The sequence below is a fragment of the Pristiophorus japonicus genome, unplaced genomic scaffold, assembly GCF_044704955.1.
Source record: "Pristiophorus japonicus isolate sPriJap1 unplaced genomic scaffold, sPriJap1.hap1 HAP1_SCAFFOLD_1072, whole genome shotgun sequence".
Classification (NCBI taxonomy): Eukaryota; Metazoa; Chordata; class Chondrichthyes; family Pristiophoridae; genus Pristiophorus; species Pristiophorus japonicus.
The window spans coordinates 93471-115997 of record NW_027250726.1 but is presented as its reverse complement, the minus strand read 5'-3'; the positions used below and the strand labels follow the sequence as shown (position 1 = coordinate 115997).

Below are 22527 nucleotides of genomic sequence, written 5' to 3'. Positions count from 1 at the left end.
GAGGGAGAGAGAGGGGGGGTGAGGAGAGAGAGGGGGGGTGAGGGAGAGAGAGAGGGGGGTGAGGGAGAGAGAGGGGGGGTGAGGGAGAGAGAGGGAGGAGGGGAGGGAGAGAGAGGGGGGTGAGGGAGAGAGAGAGGGAGGGGTGGGGTGAGGGAGAGAGAGGGGGGGTGAGGGAGAGAGAGGGGGGTGAGGGAGAGAGAGGGGGGGTGAGGGAGAGAGAGGGGGGGTGAGGGAGAGAGAGGGGGGTGAGGGAGAGAGAGGGGGGGTGAGGGAGAGAGAGGGGGGTGAGGGAGAGAGAGGGGGTGAGGGAGAGAGAGGGGGGGTGAGGGAGAGAGAGGGGGGGTGAGGGAGAGAGAGGGGGGTGAGGGAGAGAGAGGGGGGGTGAGGGAGAGAGAGGGGGGTTGAGGGAGAGAGAGGGGGGTGAGGGAGAGAGAGGGGGGGTGAGGGAGAGAGAGGGGGGGTGAGGGAGAGAGAGGGGGGTGAGGGAAGAGAGAGAGGGGGGTGAGGGAGAGAGAGGAGGGGGTGAGGGAGAGAGAGAGAGGGGGTGAGGGAGAGAGAGGGGGGGTGAGGGAGGAGAGAGAGGGGGGTGAGGGAGAGAGAGAGGAGGGGTGGGGTGAGGAGAGAGGGGGGGTGAGGGAGAGAGAGAGGGGGGTGAGGGAGAGAGAGGAGGTGGGGTGAGGGAGAGAGAGGGGGGTGAGGGAGAGAGAGGGGGGTGAGGGAGAGAGGGGGGGTGAGGGAGAGAGAGGGGGGTGAGGGAGAGAGAGGGGGGGTGAGGGAGAGAGAGGGGGGAGGGAGAGAGAGGGGGGTGAGGGAGAGAGGGGGGGTGAGGGAGAGAGAGGGGGGGTGAGGGAGAGAGAGGGGGGGTGAGGGAGAGAGAGGGGGGGTGAGGGAGAGAGAGGGGGGGTGAGGGGAGAGAGGGGGGTGGGGGAGAGAGGAGAGAGAGAGGGTTGGGAGGGAGAGACAGTGAATGAAATGATGAGAGAAAACACAAGAAGCAGACAGTCAGACTTGCTGAAACGATCGGTGATACAATCCGCCATCAGCCCAGCTTGTACGGAATAAAATGGCGCAATGACCAAATGCAGCGGTGAGATGTGTGGAAAATGCTGAAATCGTCATCACACAACGACAAGCACATTTATTCGGTCACCAATAAGCAAGTGGCCCCAGTTGGAGCGGGGGTGGGGGGGGGGAAAGCACCCCCTCCCCCCCTTGCGCCCTCCCCTCCCCCCCTTGCACCCTCCCCTGCCCCCCCCACCCCCACAGTTTGTTGTTGGGCCAAGAGGAGCCTGTCACAGTGGGTGTCAGTCAATGGTGGACACTAACCTGGTGGAAGGTTCGAGTGGTGCGTTTCATGATCTCTGTATACCTCGACCTGTAGTCCTTCAACACATTCTTGATTATATCTGCCGACGGGAAGAATATCACAGGGTCAGGGTTTAACACATTTGAACAGTTTTCACCCCAACACAATGCCAAAGTGATCTGGGCCTGTCACGAGTTGCATCTCTTTGACTTTAATTCCACACGATGGAACGCTCTCCACTTGCCCGGATGAGTTGCACCATCCAGGACAAAGCAGCCCCGCTCGATGGGCCACACTCCCCACCACCTTCAACACTCACTCCCTCCACCACCGGCGCACCGTGGCTGCAGTGTGCACCGTCCACAAGATGCACCGCGGCAACTCGCCAAGGCTTCTTCGGCAGCACCTCCCGAACCCGCGACCTCTACCCGCCTAGAAGGTCAAGGGCAGCAGGTCCATGGGAACACCACCCCCTCCACGTTCCCCTCCCAGTCACACACACCATCCCTCGACTTGGAAATATATCGGCCGTTCCTCCACCGTCGCTGGGTCACAATCCTGGAACTCCCTCCCTAACAGCACTGTGGGAGCACCTTCACCACACGGACTGCAGTGGTTCAAGAAGGCGGCTCACCACCACCTTCTCAAGGGGCAATTAGGGATGGGCAATAAATGCCGGCCTTGCCAGCGATGCCCACATCCCGAGAACAAATGAAAAGATGCGCCCATCATGCAGAGCCGAGCTATTCCGTCCAGAAGGTACCTACGATGCCCAACAGTAAATCCAACTGGAATGGCTCAATGAGAGCACTCTTACCTTGGAGTCACAAGGGCATGGGTCAAGCTCCCATTCCAGTACCTGGGAGTGTTTGATGGGACAGTGTAGAGGGGGCTTTACTCTGTATCTAACCCCGTGCTGTACCTGCCCTGGGAGTGTTTGATGGGACAGTGTAGAGGGGGCTTTACTCTGTCTCTAACCCCCTGTACCTGCCCTGGGAGTGTTTGATGGGACAGTGTAGAGGGGGCTTTACTCTGTATCTAACCCCCTGTACCTGCCTGGGAGTGTTGGATGGGACAGTGTAGAGGGAGCTTTACTCTGTATCTAACCCCCTGTACCTGCCCTGGGAGTGTTTGATGGGACAGTGTAGAGGGGGCTTTACTCTGTATCTAACCCCCTGTACCTGCCTGGGAGTGTTGGATGGGACAGTGTAGAGGGAGCTTTACTCTGTATCTAACCCCCTGTACCTGCCCTGGGAGTGTTTGACGGGACAGTGTAGAGGGAGCTTTACTCTGTATCTAACCCCCTGTACCTGCCTGGGAGTGTTTGATGGGACAGTGTAGAGGGAGCTTTACTCTGTATCTAACCTCCTGTACCTGCATTGGGAGTGTTTGATGTATATATCCAACGAACTGGCCTCAACAACTCTCTCAGTGAAGAAGTTTCTCCTATCTTGGTCCTAAATGGCCTACCCCTTATCTTTAGATTGTGACCCCTGGTTCTGGACTTCCCCAACATCGGGAACATTCTTCCCGCATTAACCTGTCCCGTCCCGTCAGAATCTTATGTTTCTATGAGATCCACCTCTCATCCTTCTAAACTCCAGTGTATAAAGGCCCAGTTGATCCAGTTTCTCCTCATATGTCAGTCCTGCCATCCCAGGAATCAGTCTGGTGAACCTTCGCTGCACTCCCTCAATAGCAAGAATGTCCTTCCTCAGATTAGGAGACCAAAACTGATCATAATATTCCAGGTGAGGTCTCACTAAGGCCCTGTAGAACTGCAGTAAGACCTCCCTGCTCCTATACTCAAATCCCCTAGCTATGAAGGCCAACATACCATTTGCCTTCTTCACCGCTTGCTGTACCTGTATGCCAACTTTCAATGACTGATGAACCATGACACCCAGGTCTCGTTGCACCTCCCCTTTTCCTAATCTGCCGCCATTCAGATAATATTCTGTCTTCGCGTTTTTGCCCCCAAAGTGGATAACCTCATATTTATCCACATTATACTGCATCTGCCCTGCATTTGCCCACTCACCTAACCTGTCCAAGTCACCCTGCAGCCTCTTAGCATCCTCCTCACAGCTCACACCACCACCCAGCTTAGTGTCATCTGCAAACTTGGAGATATTACACTCAATTCCTTCATCTAAATCATTGATGTATATTGTAAATAGATGGGGTCCCAGCACTGAGCCCTGCGGCACCCCACTAGTCACTTACTGCCATTCTGAAAAGGACCCGTTTATCCCGACTCTCTGCTTCCTGTCTGCCAACCTATCCACGTCAGTATATTACCCCCAAAACCATGTGCTTTGATTTTGCACTCCAATCTCTTGTGTGGAACCTTGTCAAAAGCCTTTTGAAAGTCCAAATACATCATATCCACTGGTTCTCCCATGTCCACTCTACTTGTTACATCCTCAAAACATTTCTCAAGATTTGTCAAGCAGGATTTCCCTTTCATAAATCCATGCTGACTTGGACCAATCGTGTCACTGCTTTCCAAATGCGCTGCTATTTCATCTTTAATAATTGATTCCAACATTTTCCTCACTACTGATGTCAGGCTAACCGGTCTATAATTACCCACTTTCTCTCTCCCTCCCTTTTTAAAAAAGTTACATTAGCGACCCTCTAGTCCAAAGGAACTGATCCAGAGTCGATAGACTGTTGGAAAATGATTACCAATGCATCGACTATTTCTAGGGCCACTTCCTTAAGTACTCTGGGATACAGACTATCAGGCTCCGGGGATTTATCGGCCTTCAATCCCATCAATTTCCCTAACACAATTTCCCGCCTAATAAGGATATCCTTCAGTTCCTCCTTCTCACTAGACCCTCGGTCGCCTGGTACTTCCGGAAGGTTATTTGTGTCTTCCTTCATGAAGACAGAACCAAAGTATTTGTTCAATTGGTCTGCCATCTCTTTTTTCCCCCATTATAAATTCACCTGAATCTGACTGCAAGGGACCTGCGTTTGTCTTCACTAATCTTTTTCTCTTCACATATCTATAGAAGCTTTTGCAGTCAGTTTTTATGTTCCCCCTCTCGTACTCTATTTTCCCCCTCCTGATTAAACCCTTTGTTCTCCTCTGCTGAATTCTGAAATTCTCCCAGACCTCAGGTTTGCTGCTTTTTATGGCCAATTTATATGCCTCTTCCTTGGATTTGAAATAGTGTTTCTTTATATACTCTCTCTAAACCCCTCTTGATTCTGAGCGCCTCTATCAAATCCCCTCTTCACCTTCTCTGCTCCAAGGAGAACAACCCCAGCTTCTCCAGTCTCTCCCCGTCACTGAAGTCCCTCATCCCTGGTCATCATCATAGGCAGTCCCTCGGAATCGAGGAAGACTTGCTTCCACTCCTAGAATGAGTCCTTAGGTGGCTGAACAGTCCAATACGAGAACCACAGTCCCTGTCACAGGTGGGACAGACAGTGGTTGAGGGAAGGGGAGGGTGGGGCTGGTTTGCCGCATTCTCCTTCCGCTGCCTGCGCTTGGTTTCTGCACGCTCTCGGCGACGAGACTCGAGCTGCTCAGCGCCCTCCCGGATGCACTTTCTCCACTTAGGGCGGACTGGTCTTTGGTCAGGGACTCCCAGGTGTCGGTGGGGGATGTTGCACTTTATCAGGGAGGCTTTGAGGGTGGTCCCTTGTAACGTTTCCTCTGCCCACCTTTGGCTCGCTGGCTGTGAAGGAGCTCCCCTGGTACCATTCTAGTCAATCTCATGTGCACCTTCTGCAAGGCCTTCGCGTCCTAAAGTGCAGTGCCCAGAATTGGACACAACATGCCAGCTGGGGCCAACTTTCACCCAGCTGGTTCACCCACCTTTGCGTTTTACCGGGACCTTCCGCTGTTCCATGATCAGGATGTACTGAACCACCTCACTCACCTGTCAAACATGAAGCAAAAGATCATTAGTGTCGTGAGGGTTGGGGGGGGGGGGGGTGGGGTGGAATACAGACCCCGCCTGGAGTCACTGCGCCCAGTTCTGGGGCCCCCGCCCCTCAGGGAGGACATATCGGCATTGGAGAGCGGGAGCAGCGGAAATTCAGCAGAATGACACCGGGGTTGAAAGGGTTAAATCCCGAGGACAGACCGGGCCTGTGTTCCCTCGAGTGTAGAAGATTAATCGATGATCTGATCGAGGGGTTTGAGAGGATTAAAGGATTCGATCGGGTGGCTCGAGAGAAACTGTTCCCTCTGGTGGGGGGCAGTCCAGAACAAGGGGACGTCACCTTCACATTGGAGCCCGGCCATTCAGGGGTGATGTCGGGAAACACTTCTTCACACACAGGGCAGTGGGAATCTGCAACTCTCTCCCCACCCCCCCCCACCCTCTCCAGCCCAAAAAGCTATGGATGCTGGGAGTCAATTGGAGCTTTCAAAACTGATTTTTGTTAGATCAGGGAATCAAGGGATATGGAACCAAGGCGGGTAGATGGGGTGAAGATTCATTTCAGCCACGATCTAATTCAATGGCAGAACAAGACTGAGGGGCTGAATGGCCGCCTCCTGCTCCTAATGTTAATGCAAATATGAATCGATCTGAACTGGGTATATACCAGGTAAGTCTTGCTCCAGTTATACAGGGTATTGGTGAGGCTACACCTGGAGTACTGCGTGCAGTTTTGGTTTCCATATTTACGAAAGGATGTACTTGCTTTGGAGGCAGTTCAGAGAAGGTTCACTCGGTTGATTCCGGGGATGAGGGGGTTGACTTATGAGGAAAGGTTGAGGAGGTTGGGCCTCTACTCATTGGAATTCAGAAGAATGAGAGGTGATCTTATCGAAAAGTATCAGATTATGAGGGGGCTCGACAAGGTGGATGCAGAGAGGATGTTTCCACTGATGGGGGAGACTAGAACTAGGGGGCATGGTCTTAGAATAAGGGGCCGCCCATTTAAAACTGAGATGAGGAGGAATTTCTTCTCTCAGAGGGTTGTAAATCTGTGGAATTCGCTGCCTCAGAGAGCTGTGGAAGCCGGGACATTGAATATATTTAAGACAGAGATAGACAGTTTCTTAATCGATAAGGGGATAAGGGGGCGGGTAGGGAAGTGGATCGGATCAGCCATGATGGTATTAAATGGCGGAGCAGGCTCGAGGGGCCGTATGGCCGACTCCTGCTCCTATTTCTTATGTTCGTATGTGTAGAACTGTGGGGAAAGAGCAGGGAGGAGTGGGACTGATTGGATCGCTCTCTCACAGAGCCGGCACAGGGAATGTACGGAGGGACCTGGGTGTCCTTGTACACCAGTCATTAAAAGCAAACATGCAGGTGGAGCAAGCAGTTAGGAAGGCAAATGGTCTGTTGGCCTTCATTGCAAGAGGGTTTGAGTACAGGAGCAAGGAGGTCTTACTCCAGTTATACAGGGCCCTGGTGAGACCACACCTGGAGTATTGTGCACAGTTTGGGTCTCCTTACCTAAGGAAGGATATACTTGCCATAGAGGGAGTGCAGCGAAGGTTCACCAGACTGATTCCTGGGATGGCAGGACTGTCGTATGAGGAGAGATTGGGTCGACTGGGCCTGTGTTCACTGGAGTTTAGATGAATGAGAGGGGATCTCATTGAAAGGTATAAAATTCTGACGGGGTTGGACAGACTGGAGGATGTTTCCCCCGAGGCTGGGAAGTCTAGAACAAGGGGTCACAGTCTCAGAATACGGGGCAGGAAATTTAGGAGCGAGATGAGGAGAAATGTTTTCACTCCGAGGGTGGTGAACCTGTGGAATTCTCTACCACAGAAGGCTGTGGAGGCCAAGTCACTGAATATATTTAAGAGGGAGACAGATAGATTTCTAGAAACAAAAGGCATCAAGGGGTATGGGGAGAAAGCGGGAATATGGTGTTGAGATAGAGGATCAGCCAGGATCATATTGAATGGTGCAGGCTCGAGGGGCCGAATGGCCTCCCACTGCTCCTATTTTCTGTTTCTAGGCCCGATGGGCCAAACGGGCTCCTCCTGCGCGGTAAGATTCGGTGAGAGTGCGGACAGCCGAGTTACAGCGGCGCGGAACAAAACGGAGAGGCGGATCGGTACCTTCCGGTCGACAGCGGCGGGCGTCAGCTTGTCCGGGCTGTGTTGGGACTGCGAGCCGGTGGGAGTTTGGGAGGGGCCCACATCGTCCGCGTCCGAGTCCTGCTGCTGCTGCTGCTGCAGAGGGCAAGAAAGGCGACATGGCTTGACTCAGGCTCGGCAAGGAGCAAAGACCGCTGCTGAAGCCCCGCGGGCAATGCCCACAGGCTCCCTTCACCCGGACACAGCCCGCCCGCCTTGGCCAATGGCACCGCGCGGCATCCCACACGCGCCAGACTGCCCCAACCCGCAGGGCCGCCCCGTCTCAAGGGCAGCAGCAATCGGTGGGCGAACAGAAAGTAGTCAACGTCACAGAATTCAATGTCCACATCTAAGTGGATGGCACCCTCGTCCCTGGAGTCAGCAGGTTGTCCCACTCCATGGACTTGAGCACAAAAATCACGATCGGCACTCCCAGAGCAGTACTCAGGGAGTGCTGCACTGCCGGAGGTGCCGTCTTTCAGACGAGACGTTAAACCGAGGTCCCATCTGCCCCCTCAGGGGGACATAAAAGATCCCACGGCCACTATTTTGAAGAGGCGCAGGGGGAGTTATCCGCAGTGTCCTGGGGCCAATGTTTATCCCTCAACCAACATCACGAAAGCAGATTATCTGGATCGTTATGACATTGTTGTTTGTGGGAGCTTGCTGTGCGCAAAGTGGCTGCTGCGTTTCCCACATGCCTGCACTCCAAAAAGTACTTCATTGGCTGCAAACTGCTTTAAGGTGGCCGGTGGTTCGGGGAGAGGCGTAAGTTCAGGGCCCAGAAGAGGCGAGGGCCCAGGGGCACCAGGGCCAGCCCACACTGCGATATAGAAACATAGAAAATAGGTGCAGGAGTCGGCCATTGGCCCTTCGAGCCTGCACCACCATTCAATATGATCATGGCTGATCATTCACCTCAGTACCCCTTTCCTGCTTTCTCTCCATACCCCTTGATCCCTTTAGCCGTAAGGGCCACATCTAACTCCCTTTTGAATATATCTAACGAACTGGCCTCAACAACTCTCTGTGGCAGAGAATTCCACAGGTTCACAATTCTCTGAGTGAAGAAGTTTCTCCTCATCTCGGTCCTAAATGGCTTACCCCGTATCCTTAGACTGTGTCCCCTGGTTCTGGACTTCCCCAACATCGGGAACATTCTTCCTGCATCTAACCTGTCCAATCCCGTCAGAATTTTATATGTTTCTATGAGATCCTCTCTCATCCTTCTAAACTCCAGTGAATATAAGCCCAGTCGATCCAGTCTCTCCTCATATGTCAGTCCTTCCATCCCAGGAATCAGTCTGGTGAACCTTCGCTGCACTCCCTCAATAGCAAGAACGTCCTTCCTCAGATTAGGAGACCAAAACTGTACACAATATTCCAGGTGAGGTCTCACCAAGGCCCTGTACAACTGCAGTAAGACCTCCCTGCTCCTATACTCAAATCCTCTCGCTATGAAGGCCAACATGCCATTTGCTTTCTTCACCACCTGCTGTACCTGCATGCCAACCTTCAATGACTGGTGTACCATGACACCCAGGTCTCGTTGCACCTCCCCTTTTCCTAATCTGCCGCCATTCAGATAATATTCTGCCTTCGTATTTTTGCCACCAAAGTGGATAACCTCACATTTATCCACATTATACTGCATCTGCCACAGTATGTGTGCGCGCACTGGGTCCGTGCAGCAGAGCTGGTCTCCAGTCGTCCTGGTTAACCCTTGCCCCTGGACCCAGACCTCCCTCTGTCAAGCCCGTGTGGTGGCTGGTGTGCAACGGTCACCCCACGTTAAAAAAATCCACTCACAGGCATCTTCCTCCCTTCAGGATGTAGTTCGGGATCCGGAATATTAGCTCCTTCATTGATACACCTGTGAACTCATCCCTTTTTGGTGTGGAAGCAAGTCACCCTCGCTTCGAGGCACCGCCGATGATGATAATGATGACTGCCAAACCTGACATACAGCCCCAAAGCTGGGCCAAGACGGACACCTATCCGAGAGAGATTGAAAACATAGTCTTGTGTCTCTATAGCACCTTTCACCCGCCTCAGGACATCCCAAAACGCTTCACAGCCAATGTAGTACTTGTTTTGGAGTGTGGTCACAGTTGTAATGTAGGAAACGCGGCAGGCAATTTGCGCACAGCAAGCTCCCACAAACAGTCATGTGATAATGACCCAGATCATGTTTTTTTTTGTGATGTTGGTTGTGGGATAAATATTGGTCCCATGGTGAACTCCCTCCGCTCCGCCCCCCCACCCCCTGCTCTTCTTTGACACAGCGGCACGAGATCTTTTACGTCCATCCGAGAGAGCAGACGGGGCCTCGGTTTAATATCTCATCTGAAACACGGTTCATTCGACAGTGCGGCGCTCCTTCAGTACGTCCCCTCCGACAGTGCGGCGCTCCCTCAGTACCGCCCCTCCGACAGTGCGGGGCTCCCTCATTACCGCCCCTCCGACAGTGCGGGGCTCCCTCAGTACCGCCCCTCCGACAGTGCGGGGCTCCCTCAGTACTGCCCCTCCGACAGTGCGAGGCTCCCTCAGTACCACCCCTCCGACAGTGCGGCACTCCCTCAGTACTGCCCCTCCGACAGTGCGGCACTCCCTCAGCACTGGCCCTCCGACAGTGCGGCGCTCCCTCAGTACCGCCCCTCCGACAGTGCGGCGCTCCCTCAGTACTGCCCCTCCGACAGTGCGGGGCTCCCTCAGTACCGCCCCTCCGACAGTGCGGCGCTCCCTCACTGGAGTGTCAGCCTAGATTTATGTACTCAAGTCTCTGGAGTGGGGACTTGAACCCACAACGTTCTGACTCAGAGGCGAGAGTGCTGCCCAGAGTGGTGCTAAACAGGTGGTAGCGAATAGGCAGCCCATTTCACGCCCCGCCCCATGATTTGGTGTACGAAAGTCAATCAGCCGGGGTGTGGAACAGATGAGCTGGTTTGTGTTTCCGAGCCCAATTAACCCACCCTATCCCCTGAACAACACCAACGCTCACTCGCACTCACCACACAACTTACATTCATCCGGTGCCTTTACCTTAGTAACAAATCCCAAGGAGCTTCACAGGAGCATAAACCAAACTTTATTTCACCCCGAGCCATGTAATGAGATATTAGGGACAGGCGGCCAAAGGCTGGGTCACTTTGGTCGGTTTTAAGGAGAGTCTTGAAGGAGGAGAGAGAGGCGGAGAGGTTTAGGGAGGGAGTTCCAGAACTTGGGGCCCAGGCAACGGAAGGCACGGCCACCGATGGTGGAGCGATTATAATCAGGGATGGTCAGGAGGGCAGAATTAGAGGAGCGCAGACATCTCGGGGGTTGTGGGGCTGGAGGGGGTTACAGAGATAGGGAGGGGTGTAGGGGCTGGAGGAGGTTAGCAAGATAGGAGGGGTGTAGGGGCTGGAGGAGGTTACACAGATAGGGAGGGGTGTAGGGGCTGGAGGAGGTTACAGAAATAGGGAGGGGTGTCGGGGCTGGAGGAGGTTACAGAGATAGGGAGGGGTGTAGGGGCTGGAGGAGATTACAGAGATAGGAAGGGGTGTAGGGGCTGGAGGAGATTACAGAGATAGGGAGGGGTGTAAGGGCTGGAGGAGGTTACAGAGATAGGGAGGGGTGTAGGGGCTGAAGGAGATTACAGAGATAGGGAGGGGTGTAGGGGCTGGAGGAGGTTACAGAGATAGGGAGGGGTGTAGGGGCTGAAGGAGATTACAGAGATAGGGAGGGGTGTAGGGGCTGGAGGAGATTACAGAGATAGGGAGGGGTGTAGGGGTTGGAGGAGGTTACAGAGATAGAGGGGGGCGGGCGAGGAGGCCATTGTACACGAGGATGGAGAACTTTGAAATGGTGGCCTTGCCGGACCGGGAGCCAATGTCGGTCAGCGAGCACAGCGGGGAGGGGGCGAAGGGTGAACGGGACTGGGGGCGAGTTAGAACACGGGGGCAGCAGTGTAGCGACAGAGGAATGTCCCGTTCCCCCCCCCCCACCCGCCCCACAGCTTACCTGAGACGTGCCAGCCTGTGAGCTGCGATGCCCGCTCGAATGCGCTGCGGAGTTCCTTGCCCGTGGCATCTGCAGACTGGGAACAAAGAGACCCGAGGGGGGCGGGAAGAGACACAGGTTACCACATCTGATCCACTGCATGCTCACGCCAACTTCTCCACATCACGAGCTCTCACGTTTACAGGGGCTCCGGCAAATGGACAATGAGACACATTCAGAAACACTTCTATACCACACACAAAGAACAATCAGAACATCAGAATAGGAGCAGGAGTCGGCCATTCGGCCCCTCGAGCCTGCTCCGCCATTTAATACGATCATGGCTGATCCGATCATGGACTCAGCTCCACTTCCCTGCCCGCCCCCTTATCGGTTAAGAAACTGTCTATCTCTGTCTTAAATATATTCAATGTCCCGGCTTCCACAGCTCTCTGAGGCAGCGAATTCCACAGATTTACAACCCTCTGAGAGAAGAAATTCCTGCTCATCTCAGTTTTAAATGGGCGTCCCCTTATTCTAAGACCATGCCCCCTAGTTCTAGTCTCCCCCATCAGTGGAAACATCCTCTCTGCATCCACCTTGTCGAGTCCCCTCATAATCTGATACGTTTCCATAAGATCACCTCTCATTCTTCTGAACTCCAATGAGTAGAGGCCCAACCTCCTCAACCTTTCCTCATAAGTCAACCCCCTCATCCCCGGAATCAACCGAGTGAACCTTCTCTGAACTGCCTCCAAAGCAAGTGTATCCTTTCGTAAATATGGAAACCAAAACTGCACGCAGTACTCCAGGTGTGGCCTCACCGATACCCTGTATAACTGGAGCAAGACTTCCCTGCTTTTATACTCCATCCCCTTTGCAATAAGGGCGATAGAATGTTTGGAACTCTCTTCCGTAAATTGCAATTGTTGCTGGGCAATCGTTAACTTTAAAACTGGGATTGATAGCTGTCTGTTAACCAAAGGTATTAAGGGATCTGGGCCAAAGGTAGGTCGCAGATCGGCAGAACAGGCTCGAGGGGGCAAATGGCCTCCGCCTGTTCTATGTTCAAAGAGTCCAGATAATAATAATAACTTGTATTTATACAGTGCCTTTAACATAGTAAAATGTTCCAAAGCGTATCACAGCAGTGTTACAGACAAACGGATACATTTAACACCAAGGCACCGAAGAAATTAAGGCACATGATCAAAAGCTTGTTTGACGAGGTCGGTTTTAACGAGCGTCTTGAAGGAGGAGAGAGAGGCGGAGAGGTTCAGGGAGGGAGTTCCAGAGCTTGGGACCCAGGCAACAGAAGGCACGGCCACCGATGGTGGAGCGATTATAATCAGGGATGGTCAGGAGGGCAGAATTAGAGGAGCGCAGACATCTCGGGGGTTGTGGGGCTGGAGGGGGTTACAGAGATAGGGAGGGGTGTAGGGGCTGGAGGGGGTTACAGAGATAGGGAGGGGTGTAGGGGCTGGAGGGGGTTACAGAGATAGGGAGGGGTGTAGGGGCTGGAGGGGGTTACAGAGATAGGGAGGGGTGTAGGGGCTGGAGGAGGTAGGGAGGGGTGTAGGGGCTGGAGGGGGTTACAGAGATAGGGAGGGGAGTAGGGGCTGGAGGGGGTTACAGAGATAGGGAGGGGAGTAGGGGCTGGAGGGGGTTACAGAGATAGGGAGGGGTGTAGGGGCTGGAGGAGATTACAAAGATAGGGAGGGGTGTAGGGGCTGGAGGAGGTTACAAAGATAGGGAGGGGGGGGGCAAGGGCCATGGAGTGATTTTGTAATCAGGATGAGAATTTTGAAATCGGTGAGCACAGGGGGTGATGGGTGAGTGGGACTGGGTGTGAGTTAGGACACGGGGCAGTGAGCACAGGGGGTGATGGGTGAGTGGGACTGGGTGTGAGTTAGGACACGGGGCAGTGAGCACAGCGGGTGATGGGTGAGTGGGACTTGGTGTGAGTTAGGACACGGGGCAGTGAGCACAGCGGGTGATGGGTGAGTGGGACTTGGTGTGAGTTAGGACACGGGTCAGTGAGCACAGGGGGTGATGGGTGAGTGGGACTCGGTGCGAGTTAGGACACGGGGGCAGCCGAGTTTTGGATGGCCTCAAGTTTCCGTAGTTTAAGAATTAAGTTAAGAATTAAGGCACAATCGAGGAGCTATCATGCGACTGGGTGTACACTACAGGTCCCTGTAATATATGGACCTGTGAATCTGATCAGAGGTCTGTCGAGGTGTTGAAACCAAATTCTAGTTTTCGTTAAGGTTTTAAGTTGTTAATTTGTGGGTTTGAGTGTCAAAAGGTGGGGGGGGGGGGAGTGTCGCTTGGCATCCCGACTCCCTTCCCTCTCTTCCCGCAGTTATGTTCGCGCCAGGGTGTCCTCCTTGGAGACGGAGCGCGGGTGTCCACCAGTACACTCGCTGCCTTCCGCCAGAGGCGGGCGCCGGAGGGATAGGAGTGTGTCGTCACACCCACCCCGGCAACCAAAGATTAACATGGACTAAGTTTCCTTTCAAAGTTCTGGTGCCCTGACCGGGAAGGAGGCAGGGAAGGAGGCAGGGGTGGGGCAGGGGTGGGGCAGGGCGCACTCGGTCTAAAGATAGAATTAAAATAGGTTGTGGAACGGTTCAAGAGTTGGGAGCAGCTCAGCCAATCGGGCGACGGTTTGGCAAGGCTCAATAAAACCCCGACCAGTTGGGTTCAGGGGGAGAGCTGTTCAGTTGGGAACGGCTCGGCCAATCAGGTGACGGTTTGGCGAGGCTCAATAAAACTCCGACCAGTTGGGTTCGGGGGGGGGGGAGAGCTGTTCAGTTGGGAACGGCTCGGCCAATCAGGTGACGGTTTGGCGAGGCTCAATAAAACCCCGACCAGTTGGGTTCAGGGGGAGAGCTGTTCAGTTGGGAACGGCTCGGCCAATCGGGCGACGGTTTGGCGAGGCTCAATAAAACCCCGACCAGTTGGGTTCGGGGGAAGAGGGGGCGGTCACCCGCCTCGCCCGGTGGGTGAGCTTGGCGACCTCTTCGCTCCGTTTCAAGGGCGCTGTATAAATACCAAGTTGTTGTTGTTGTTATTGTGGTTCTGACCCCTGACCCCGGGCTCTGACCCCGGCCCCTCAGAGGTCATTCTCTCCCCTCCCCCCTCCTCCTCTTGGGGGTCGAGCAAGTCTCTCTCTCTCTCTCTCTCTCGCTGCGCCTCTTGTCTCCCGCTCTCGAACCTTCTCGATCTTTCGCGAACCTTCTCCTCCGGCTGCTCGCTCTCTCGCTGTCTGGCGCCCCTTTTGTGCGCGCTGACGTTTCGCCCGCGGCGCGCTGACGTCAGGCCCCGGCCCGCGCAGCTGGGTGCCCCACGGCGCGCTGACGTCAGGCCCCGGCCCGCGCAGCTGGGTGCCCCACGGCGCGCTGACGTCACGCGCTTTTGCGGGGCCGTTGCCACGGCGAGGAGCGGCTCTCTCTCCAGGCGGCGCGCTGGGGGGGGCGGGGGGAGGCACAGAGGGGGCAAAAGAGAGAGAAAACTAGAGAGACGCACACACACACACCCAGAGAGAGAGAGAGAGAGGCCGGTACCGCTCGCTGTCTTCCATACAGCAGGTGACACTATACGCAGTGGAATTGGTCGCCATCTTGGTACAGGAAGACACGCAAGGTTTATGCAGCAGGACCACCGGGCGGCGCCGCCATCTTTGTGCAGGAGAGGGGCGCGGCGGTATCACGTGCCGCCGCCATCTTCGTACAGGGCGGGTGGGGGGGGCAGACACCAGCTTTGTGCAGACGGACAACCTGGCGCCGCCATCTTTGTATAGGAAGGAGACACACGCATTCTGCTTTAATGCAGGATGACAACCTGCCGCCGCCATCTTTGTACAGGAAGGAGAGACATTCTGCTTTAATGCAGCGAGACAACCTCCTGCCGCCGCCATCTTAGTAGAGGAGGGCTCGCATTCTGCTTTATTGCAGGAAGACAACCTGCCGCCGCCATCTTAGTACAGGAGGGAAGGGGGCTGCTGCCCTCGCCATCTCATTGGAGGAGGAGGAGGAGACACATTCCTTGTGCAGGAAGAGAAGCTGGTGCCGCCATCTTGAGGCAGACATGTTCTTTCGCCATATTGGTATTGGTGGAAGCGGATCCAACACCGCCTCCAGTGCAGCCTTCGGTCACCTGAGGAAAAGAGTGTTTGAAGACCAGGCCCTCAAATCCACCACCCAGCTCATGGTCTACAGGGCTGTAGTGATACCCGCCCTCCTGTATGGCTCAGAGACATGGACCATGTACAGTAGACACCTCAAGTCGCTGGAGAAATACCACCAACGATGTCTCCGCAAGATCCTGCAAATCCCCCGGGAGGACAGACGCACCAACGTTAGCGTCCTCGACCAGGCCCAACATCCCCAGCATCGAAGCACTGACCACACTCGACCAGCTCCGCTGGGCAGGGCCACATTGTCCGCATGCCCCCGACACGAGACTCCCAAAGCAAGCGCTCTACTCGGAACTCCTTCACGGCAAACGAGCCAAAGGTGGGCAGAGGAAACGTTACAGGGACCACCCTCAAAGCCTCCCTGATAAAGTGCAACATCCCCCACCGACACCTGGGAGTCCCTGGGCCCAAAGACCAGTCCTGCCCTAAGTGGAGGAAGTGCATCCGGGAGGGCGCTGAGCACCTCGAGTCTCGTCGCCGAGAGCGTGCAGAAACCAAGCGCAGGCAGCGGAAGGAGCGTGCGGCAAACCAGTCCCACCCTCCCCTTCCCTCAACCACTGTCTGTCCCACCTGTGACAGGGACTGTGGTTCCCGTATTGGACTGTACCATCACCTGAGAACTCGTGTTAAGAGTGGAAGCAAGTCTTCCTCGATTCCGAGGGACTGCCGATGACGATGATGAGGTAGAGCCAGACGGAATCCGTCGCCATCTTACTCGAGGAGATGTTATCTTTAAGCAGGAGGGAAAAAACTGGCATCGCCGCCATCTTAATGCAGGAGGAGTGATTATCTTTCCATTCTGACGAAAGGTCATCGACCTGAAACATTAACTCTGTTTCTACCTCCACAGCCGCTGGCGGAGCTGCTGCGATTGCCCAGGCTTTGCTGTTTATGTTTCACGCTTCCAGCACGCACACTATTCTGCTTTCGTGGTTTGAGATTATCTTGACGCAGGAGGAGGACCAGGCACCGCCATCTTGGTGCAGGGCGAGAGGCTGGTGCAGCTGCCATCTTTGTACAGGAGGCGAGAGCATTGACGCTGCGGGAGAGTCTGGTGGTCCTGCCGCCGCCATCTTGGTGCAGGGCGAGAGGCTGGTGCAGCTGCCATCTTTGTACAGGAGGCGAGAGCATTGACGCTGCGGGAGAGTCTGGTGGTCCTGCCGCCGCCATTTTGGTGCAGGAAGAGAGCCCGTTGTCGCCGCCATCTTGGTGCGGGGGCAGAGGGCAGTGCAGGTAAGCTGGGCCATGATCTGGCATTGTGCTAAATTGCAAGATTCATCAATGGGCAGTCTGTGCAGCCACATGTCAAATTGTTGTGTTGCGTGCAGTTCGTTTTTGGTTGCCCACAGATCTGAGGGACCCCTCACAATCCATCTCCGTCCAACCACAATCTCCAAACCAAACAACTGAAATATCCACATGGATAGACGCTGCGATTTGTTTTATTAGTTAATTCTCAGCATACGGAATGTTTGCCTTTATTAGCCGAGGCCGAGAATACAGGAGCAGGGAGGTTGTGCTTGAACTTGTATCAGGCCACAGCTGGAGTACTGCGTGCAGTTCTGGTCACCACATTACAGGAACGATGTGATTGATCACAACAGAGGGTACTGAGGAGATTTACGAAGATGTTGCCAGGATGTTAGCGATGAGGAAAGATTGGATAGGCTTTTTCTTTGCAACAGAGGCGGCTGAGGGGACATTTAATTGAGGTGCATGAAATTCATCACAGGCAGTCCCTGGGACTCGAGGAAGACTTGCTTCCACTCTAAAAGTGAGTTCTTAGATGACTGTACAGTCCAATGCGGGAATTACAGTCTCTGTCACGGGTGGAACAGACAGTTGTTGAAGGAAAGGGTATAAAATGATGAGGGGCCTGGATAGAGTGGATAGGACGGACCTGTTTCCCTTGGCAGAGGGGACAACAACCAGGGGGCAGAGATTGAAAGTAATTGGGGCGGGAGGTTTAGAGGGGATTTGAGGGGAAATGTCTTCACCCAGAGGGTGGTGGGGGTCTGGGGTGGAACTCACGGCCTGAAAGGGCGGTAGAGGCAGAAACCCTCACCACATTTGGATGTGCAGCTTGAAGTGCCGTAACCTACAGGGCTACGGACCCAGAGCGGGAAAGTGGGATTAGGCTGGGTAGCTCTTGGTCGGCCGGCGAGGACACGATGGGCCGGAATGGCTATAAATTTCTATGACTCTTGAACCGCTGCAGTCCGTGTGGTGAAGGTGCTCCCACAGTGCTGTTAGGGAGGGAGTTCCAGGATTTTGACCCAGCGACAATGAAGGAACGGCCGATATAATGCCAAGTCGGGCTGATGTCTGACTTGGAAGGGAACGAGGAGGTGGTGATGTGCCTTGGATGTGCACTCGAAGTGCCGTAACCTCCTGCATGGCTCAGAGACATGGACCATGTACAGTAGACACCTCAAGTCGCTGGAGAAATACCACCAACGATGTCTCCACGAGATCCTACAAATGCCCTGGGAGGACAGACGCACCAACGTTAGCGCCCTCGACCAGGCCAACATCCCCAGCATCGAAGCACTGACCACACTCGACCAGCTCCGCTGGGCAGGGCCACATTGTCCGCATGTCCCCCCAGACACGAGACTCCCAAAGCGAGCGCTCTACTCGGAACTCCTTCACGGCAAACGAGCCAAAGGTGGGCAGAGGAAACGTTACAAGGGACCACCCTCAAAGCCTCCCTGATAAAGTGCAACATCCCCACCGACACCTGGGAGTCCCTGGCCAAAGACCAGTCCGCCCTAAGTGGAGGAAGTGCATCCGGGAGGGCGCTGAGCACCTCGAGTCTCGTCGCCGAGAGCGTGCAGAAACCAAGCGCAGGCAGCGGAAGGAGCGTGCGGCAAACCAGTCCCACCCTCCCCTTCCCTCAACCACTGTCTGTCCCACCTGTGACAGGGACTGTAGTTCCCGTATTGGACTGTTCAGCCACATGAGGACTCATGTTAAGAGTGGAAACAAGCCTTCCTCGATTCCGAGGGACTGCCTATGATGATGATGAACCTACAGGGCTACAGACCAAGAGCTGGAAATTGGGATTAGATTGGAGAGCTCTTGGTCGGCCGGCGCGGACACGATGAACCAAATGGCCTCCTTCTGTACCATAAGACTGTATGGTTCTGTTTGGGCGTCAATGGCAAGACCAGCATTTATTGCCCATCCCTAACTGCCCCTTGAGAAGGTGGTGGTGAGCCGCCTTCTTGACCCGCTGCAGTCCGTGTGGTGAAGGTGCTATCACAGTGCTGTTAGGGAGGGAGTCCCTCGATTTCCGGCGTGCCAGCTCTTATGAATTTATCGCGAAAGACGTTATTTCGAAGCAAAATGAAGCATCCCTCGTAACCGCACGATAAAAAATTTTCGTTGCTGTGCCGTGATCGGTCGGCTGACATGGGCAGTTTTCGCCACTCCGCGGGACTTCTCGGCCAATCGGTGCACGGCGTTCGCAGGTCAGGGTGATGCCCATCCCGGATTGGCTGCTACCGGGACACGCGGCTTACGTTTCATCCTATAAGGAGGCAGCTGTTTGAGCCAATGGTGACTGGCAGGGGGACGCATCCTTTAACACGCGTGGGGGAGGGGAGGGAACGGAGGAGAAGGCGAGAGGCGAGCTGGTGGGTGAGAGGATTTACTCATTGATTGGGAAGCACGAGATCAAGAGGAGCGGCTAAACAGGGTGAGGTGAAACATAGAAAGTAGGTGCAGGAGCAGGCCATTCGGCCCTTCGAGCCTGCACCACCATTCAATATGATCATGGCTGATTATTCACCTCAGTACCCCTTTCCTGCTTTCTCTCCATACCCCTTGATCCCTTTAGCCCTGAGGGCCACATCTAACTCCCTTTTGAATATACCTAACAAAATGGCCTCAACAACTTTCTGTGGTAGAGAATTCCACAGGTTCACAATTCTCCTTGAGTGAAGAAGTTTCTCCTCATCTCGGTCCTAAATGGCTTACCCCTTATCCTTAGACTGTGACCCCTGGTTCTGGACTTCCCCAACATCGGGAACATTCTTCCTGCATCTAACCTGTCCAATCCCGTCAGAATTTTATATGTTTCTATGAGATCCCCTCTCATTCTTCTAAATTCCATTGATTACAAGCCCAGTCGATCCAGTCTTTCTTCATATGTCAGTCCCGCCATCCCGGGAATCAGTCTGGTGAACCTTCGCTGCACTCCCTCAATAGCAAGAACGTCCTTCCTCAGATCAGGAGACCAAAACTGCACAAAATATTCCAGGTGTGGCCTTACCAAGGTCCTGTACAACTGCAGTAAGACCTCCCTGCCCCTGTACTCAAATCCCCTCGCTATGAAGGCCAACATACCATTTGCCTTCTTCACCGCCTGCTGTACCTGCATGCCAACTTTCAATGACTGATGTACCATGACACCCAGATCTCGTCGCACCTTCCCTTTTCCTAATCTGTCACCATCCAGATAATATTCTGCCTTCCTGTTGTTACCACCGAAGTGGATAACCTCACATTTATCCACATTATACTGCATCTGCCATGTATTTGCCCACTCACCTAACCTGCCCAAGTCACCCTGCAGCCTCTTAGCATCCTCCTGAAAGCTGAAGGCTGAAACCAGTTAGAGATTAAATAAGCCACTTCCGAAGTTTATAAATCAATTGTCAATCCATATTGGTTATGTTTGGAAAAAATTAGCAACTCGTAATTTATATATTACCAAATCTCTTGATTTTTTAAAGATTTTGTCTTGTTACAAGACGGGAGAGTTGGCATTACTGGGATTGTGACCCAGTGACGATGAAGGAACGGCCGATATATTTCCAAGTCGGGATGGTGTGTGACTGGGAGGGGAACGTGGAGGGGGTGGTGTTCCCATGCGCCTGCTGCGCTTGTCCTTCTAGGCGGTAGAGGTCGCGGGTTTGGGAGGTGCTGCCGAAGAAGCCTTGGCGAGTTGCTGCAGTGCATCATCATCATCATCATCACAGGCAGTCCCTTGGAATCGAGGAAGGCTTGTTTCCACTCTTAACATGAATCCTTAGGTGGCTGAACAGTCCAATACGGGAACCACAGTCCCTGTCACAGGTGGGACAGACAGTGGTTGAGGGAAGGGGAGGGTGGGACTGGTTTGCTGCACGCTCCTTCCGCTGCCTGCGCTTGGTTTCTGCACGCTCTCGGCGACGAGACTCGAGGTGCTCAGCGCCCTCCCGGATGCACTTCCTCCACTTAGGGTGGACTGGTCTTTGGCCAGGGACTCCCAGGTGTCGGTGGGGATGTTGCACTTTATCGGGGAGGCTTTGAGGGTGTCCTTTGTAACATTTCCTCTGCCCGCCTTTGGCTCGTTTGCCGTGAAGGAGTTCCGAGTAGAGCGCTTGCTTTGGGAGTCTCGTGTCGGGGCATGTGGACAATGTGGCCCTGCCCAGCGGAGCTGGTCGAGTGTGGTCAGTGCTTCAATGCTGGGGATGTTGGTCTGGTCGAGGACGCTAACGTTGGTGCGTCTGTCCTCCCGGGGGATTTGCAAGATCGTTGGTGGTATTTCTCCAGCGACTTGACGTGTCTACTGTACATGCTCCATGTCTCTGAGCCATACAGGAGGGCGGGTATCACTACAGCCCTGTAGACCATAAGCTTGATGGTAGGTTTGAGGGCCTGGTCTTCGAACACTCTTTTCCTCAATTAAATACATTCGGCAGGACTAGGGGACACAAATTGAAGTTGTATAAGGCTAGATCTGGGTTAGATGCCAAGAGGTGGCTCTCTCGCCAGAGAACAGTAGACTTCTGGAACAAGCGGTTTCATGTGGTGGATGGAGACTCACTGAATTCCTTTAAGCAAAAGCTGGATTTGTTTCTGACTGCGGTAGCGATGAACTCTTACAGAACGGTAGGTTCTGCAGGGAATTTAATGGCCAGAGTGATCTCCTGGACTAGTTTTGATCGCCTAGATGGGTCAAATCACTGGAGAAATACCACCAACGCTGTCTCCGCAAGATCCTGCAAATCCCCTGGGAGGACAGACGCACCAACGTTAGCGTCCTCGACCAGGCCCAACATCCCCAGCATCGAAGCACTGACCACACTCGACCAGCTCCGCTGGGCAGGGCCCACATTGTCCGCATGTCCCCGACACGAGACTCCCAAAGCAAGCGCTCCACTCGGAACTCCTTCACGGCAAACGAGCCCAAGGTGGGCAGAGGAAACGTTACAGGGACCACCCTCAAAGCCTCCCTGATAAAGTGCAACATCCCCACCGACACCTGGGAGTCCCTGGGCCCAAAGACCAGTCCGCCCTAAGTGGAGGAAGTGCATCCGGGAGGGGCGCTGAGCACCTCGAGTCTCGTCGCCGAGAGCGTGCAGAAACCAAGCGCAGGCAGCGGAAGGAGCGTGCGGCAAACCAGTCCCACCCTCCCCTTCCCTCAACCACCGTCTGTCCCACCTGTGACAGGGACTGTGGCTCCCGTATTGGACTGTTCAGTTACCTGAGAACTGATTTTTAGTGTGGAAGCAAGTCTTCCTCGACTCTGAGGGACTGCCTACCAGAGAGAGAGAGGATTGGGAGTTTTTCGTTTTTCCACACAAGTCCCTGGGGGAGGAAAGGGGAACCAGTGCTTGCTAACCAAATGCGGATAACACTCTCTGAAGTTGAGCCGAGTCCTTTATTACATGAAGAGATAGACAATACACTTCACAATATACTTCCAAAAATAGTTCTCAGTGTAATAGCGAACAGCTTTTAAAATGTTGAGAGACACCGTCCGGAATGGGGACCCGTTCGGTTACATTATCGCCAGTTGCCTCCCCATGGCAAGTTAGCTCAAGGTGATGGCTGGCGAGTGTTGTGATTGGTCAAGTGGTCAACCTAGGCTGAGCCTTGTGCGCCAAGATAGGTCAGACCACGCAGTCGAGTTGCCTTGGCCCGTGAGCCAGGATTGATCAGGCACTTTGTGGTAATCCCGCCTCCCTTCATGGGGAA

At 54.2% G+C, this 22527-nt stretch overlaps 1 protein-coding gene across 1 annotated transcript; it reads right to left on the bottom strand.

Moving 5' to 3' along the window:
• Positions 1-1326: 1326 nt before the first annotated feature.
• LOC139241433 (non-structural maintenance of chromosomes element 3 homolog) lies at positions 1327-14982 on the bottom strand (the record flags this gene model as incomplete). Its single annotated transcript, XM_070869994.1, has 6 exons — positions 14946-14982; positions 14578-14827; positions 11379-11454; positions 7359-7472; positions 5142-5205; positions 1327-1406 (listed from the first exon to the last, which is right to left on the bottom strand). Coding segments are annotated over exons 1-6 (621 nt in total), but the record flags the coding sequence as incomplete, so codon positions are not given.
• Between the last annotated feature and the right edge of the window lie 7545 nt (positions 14983-22527).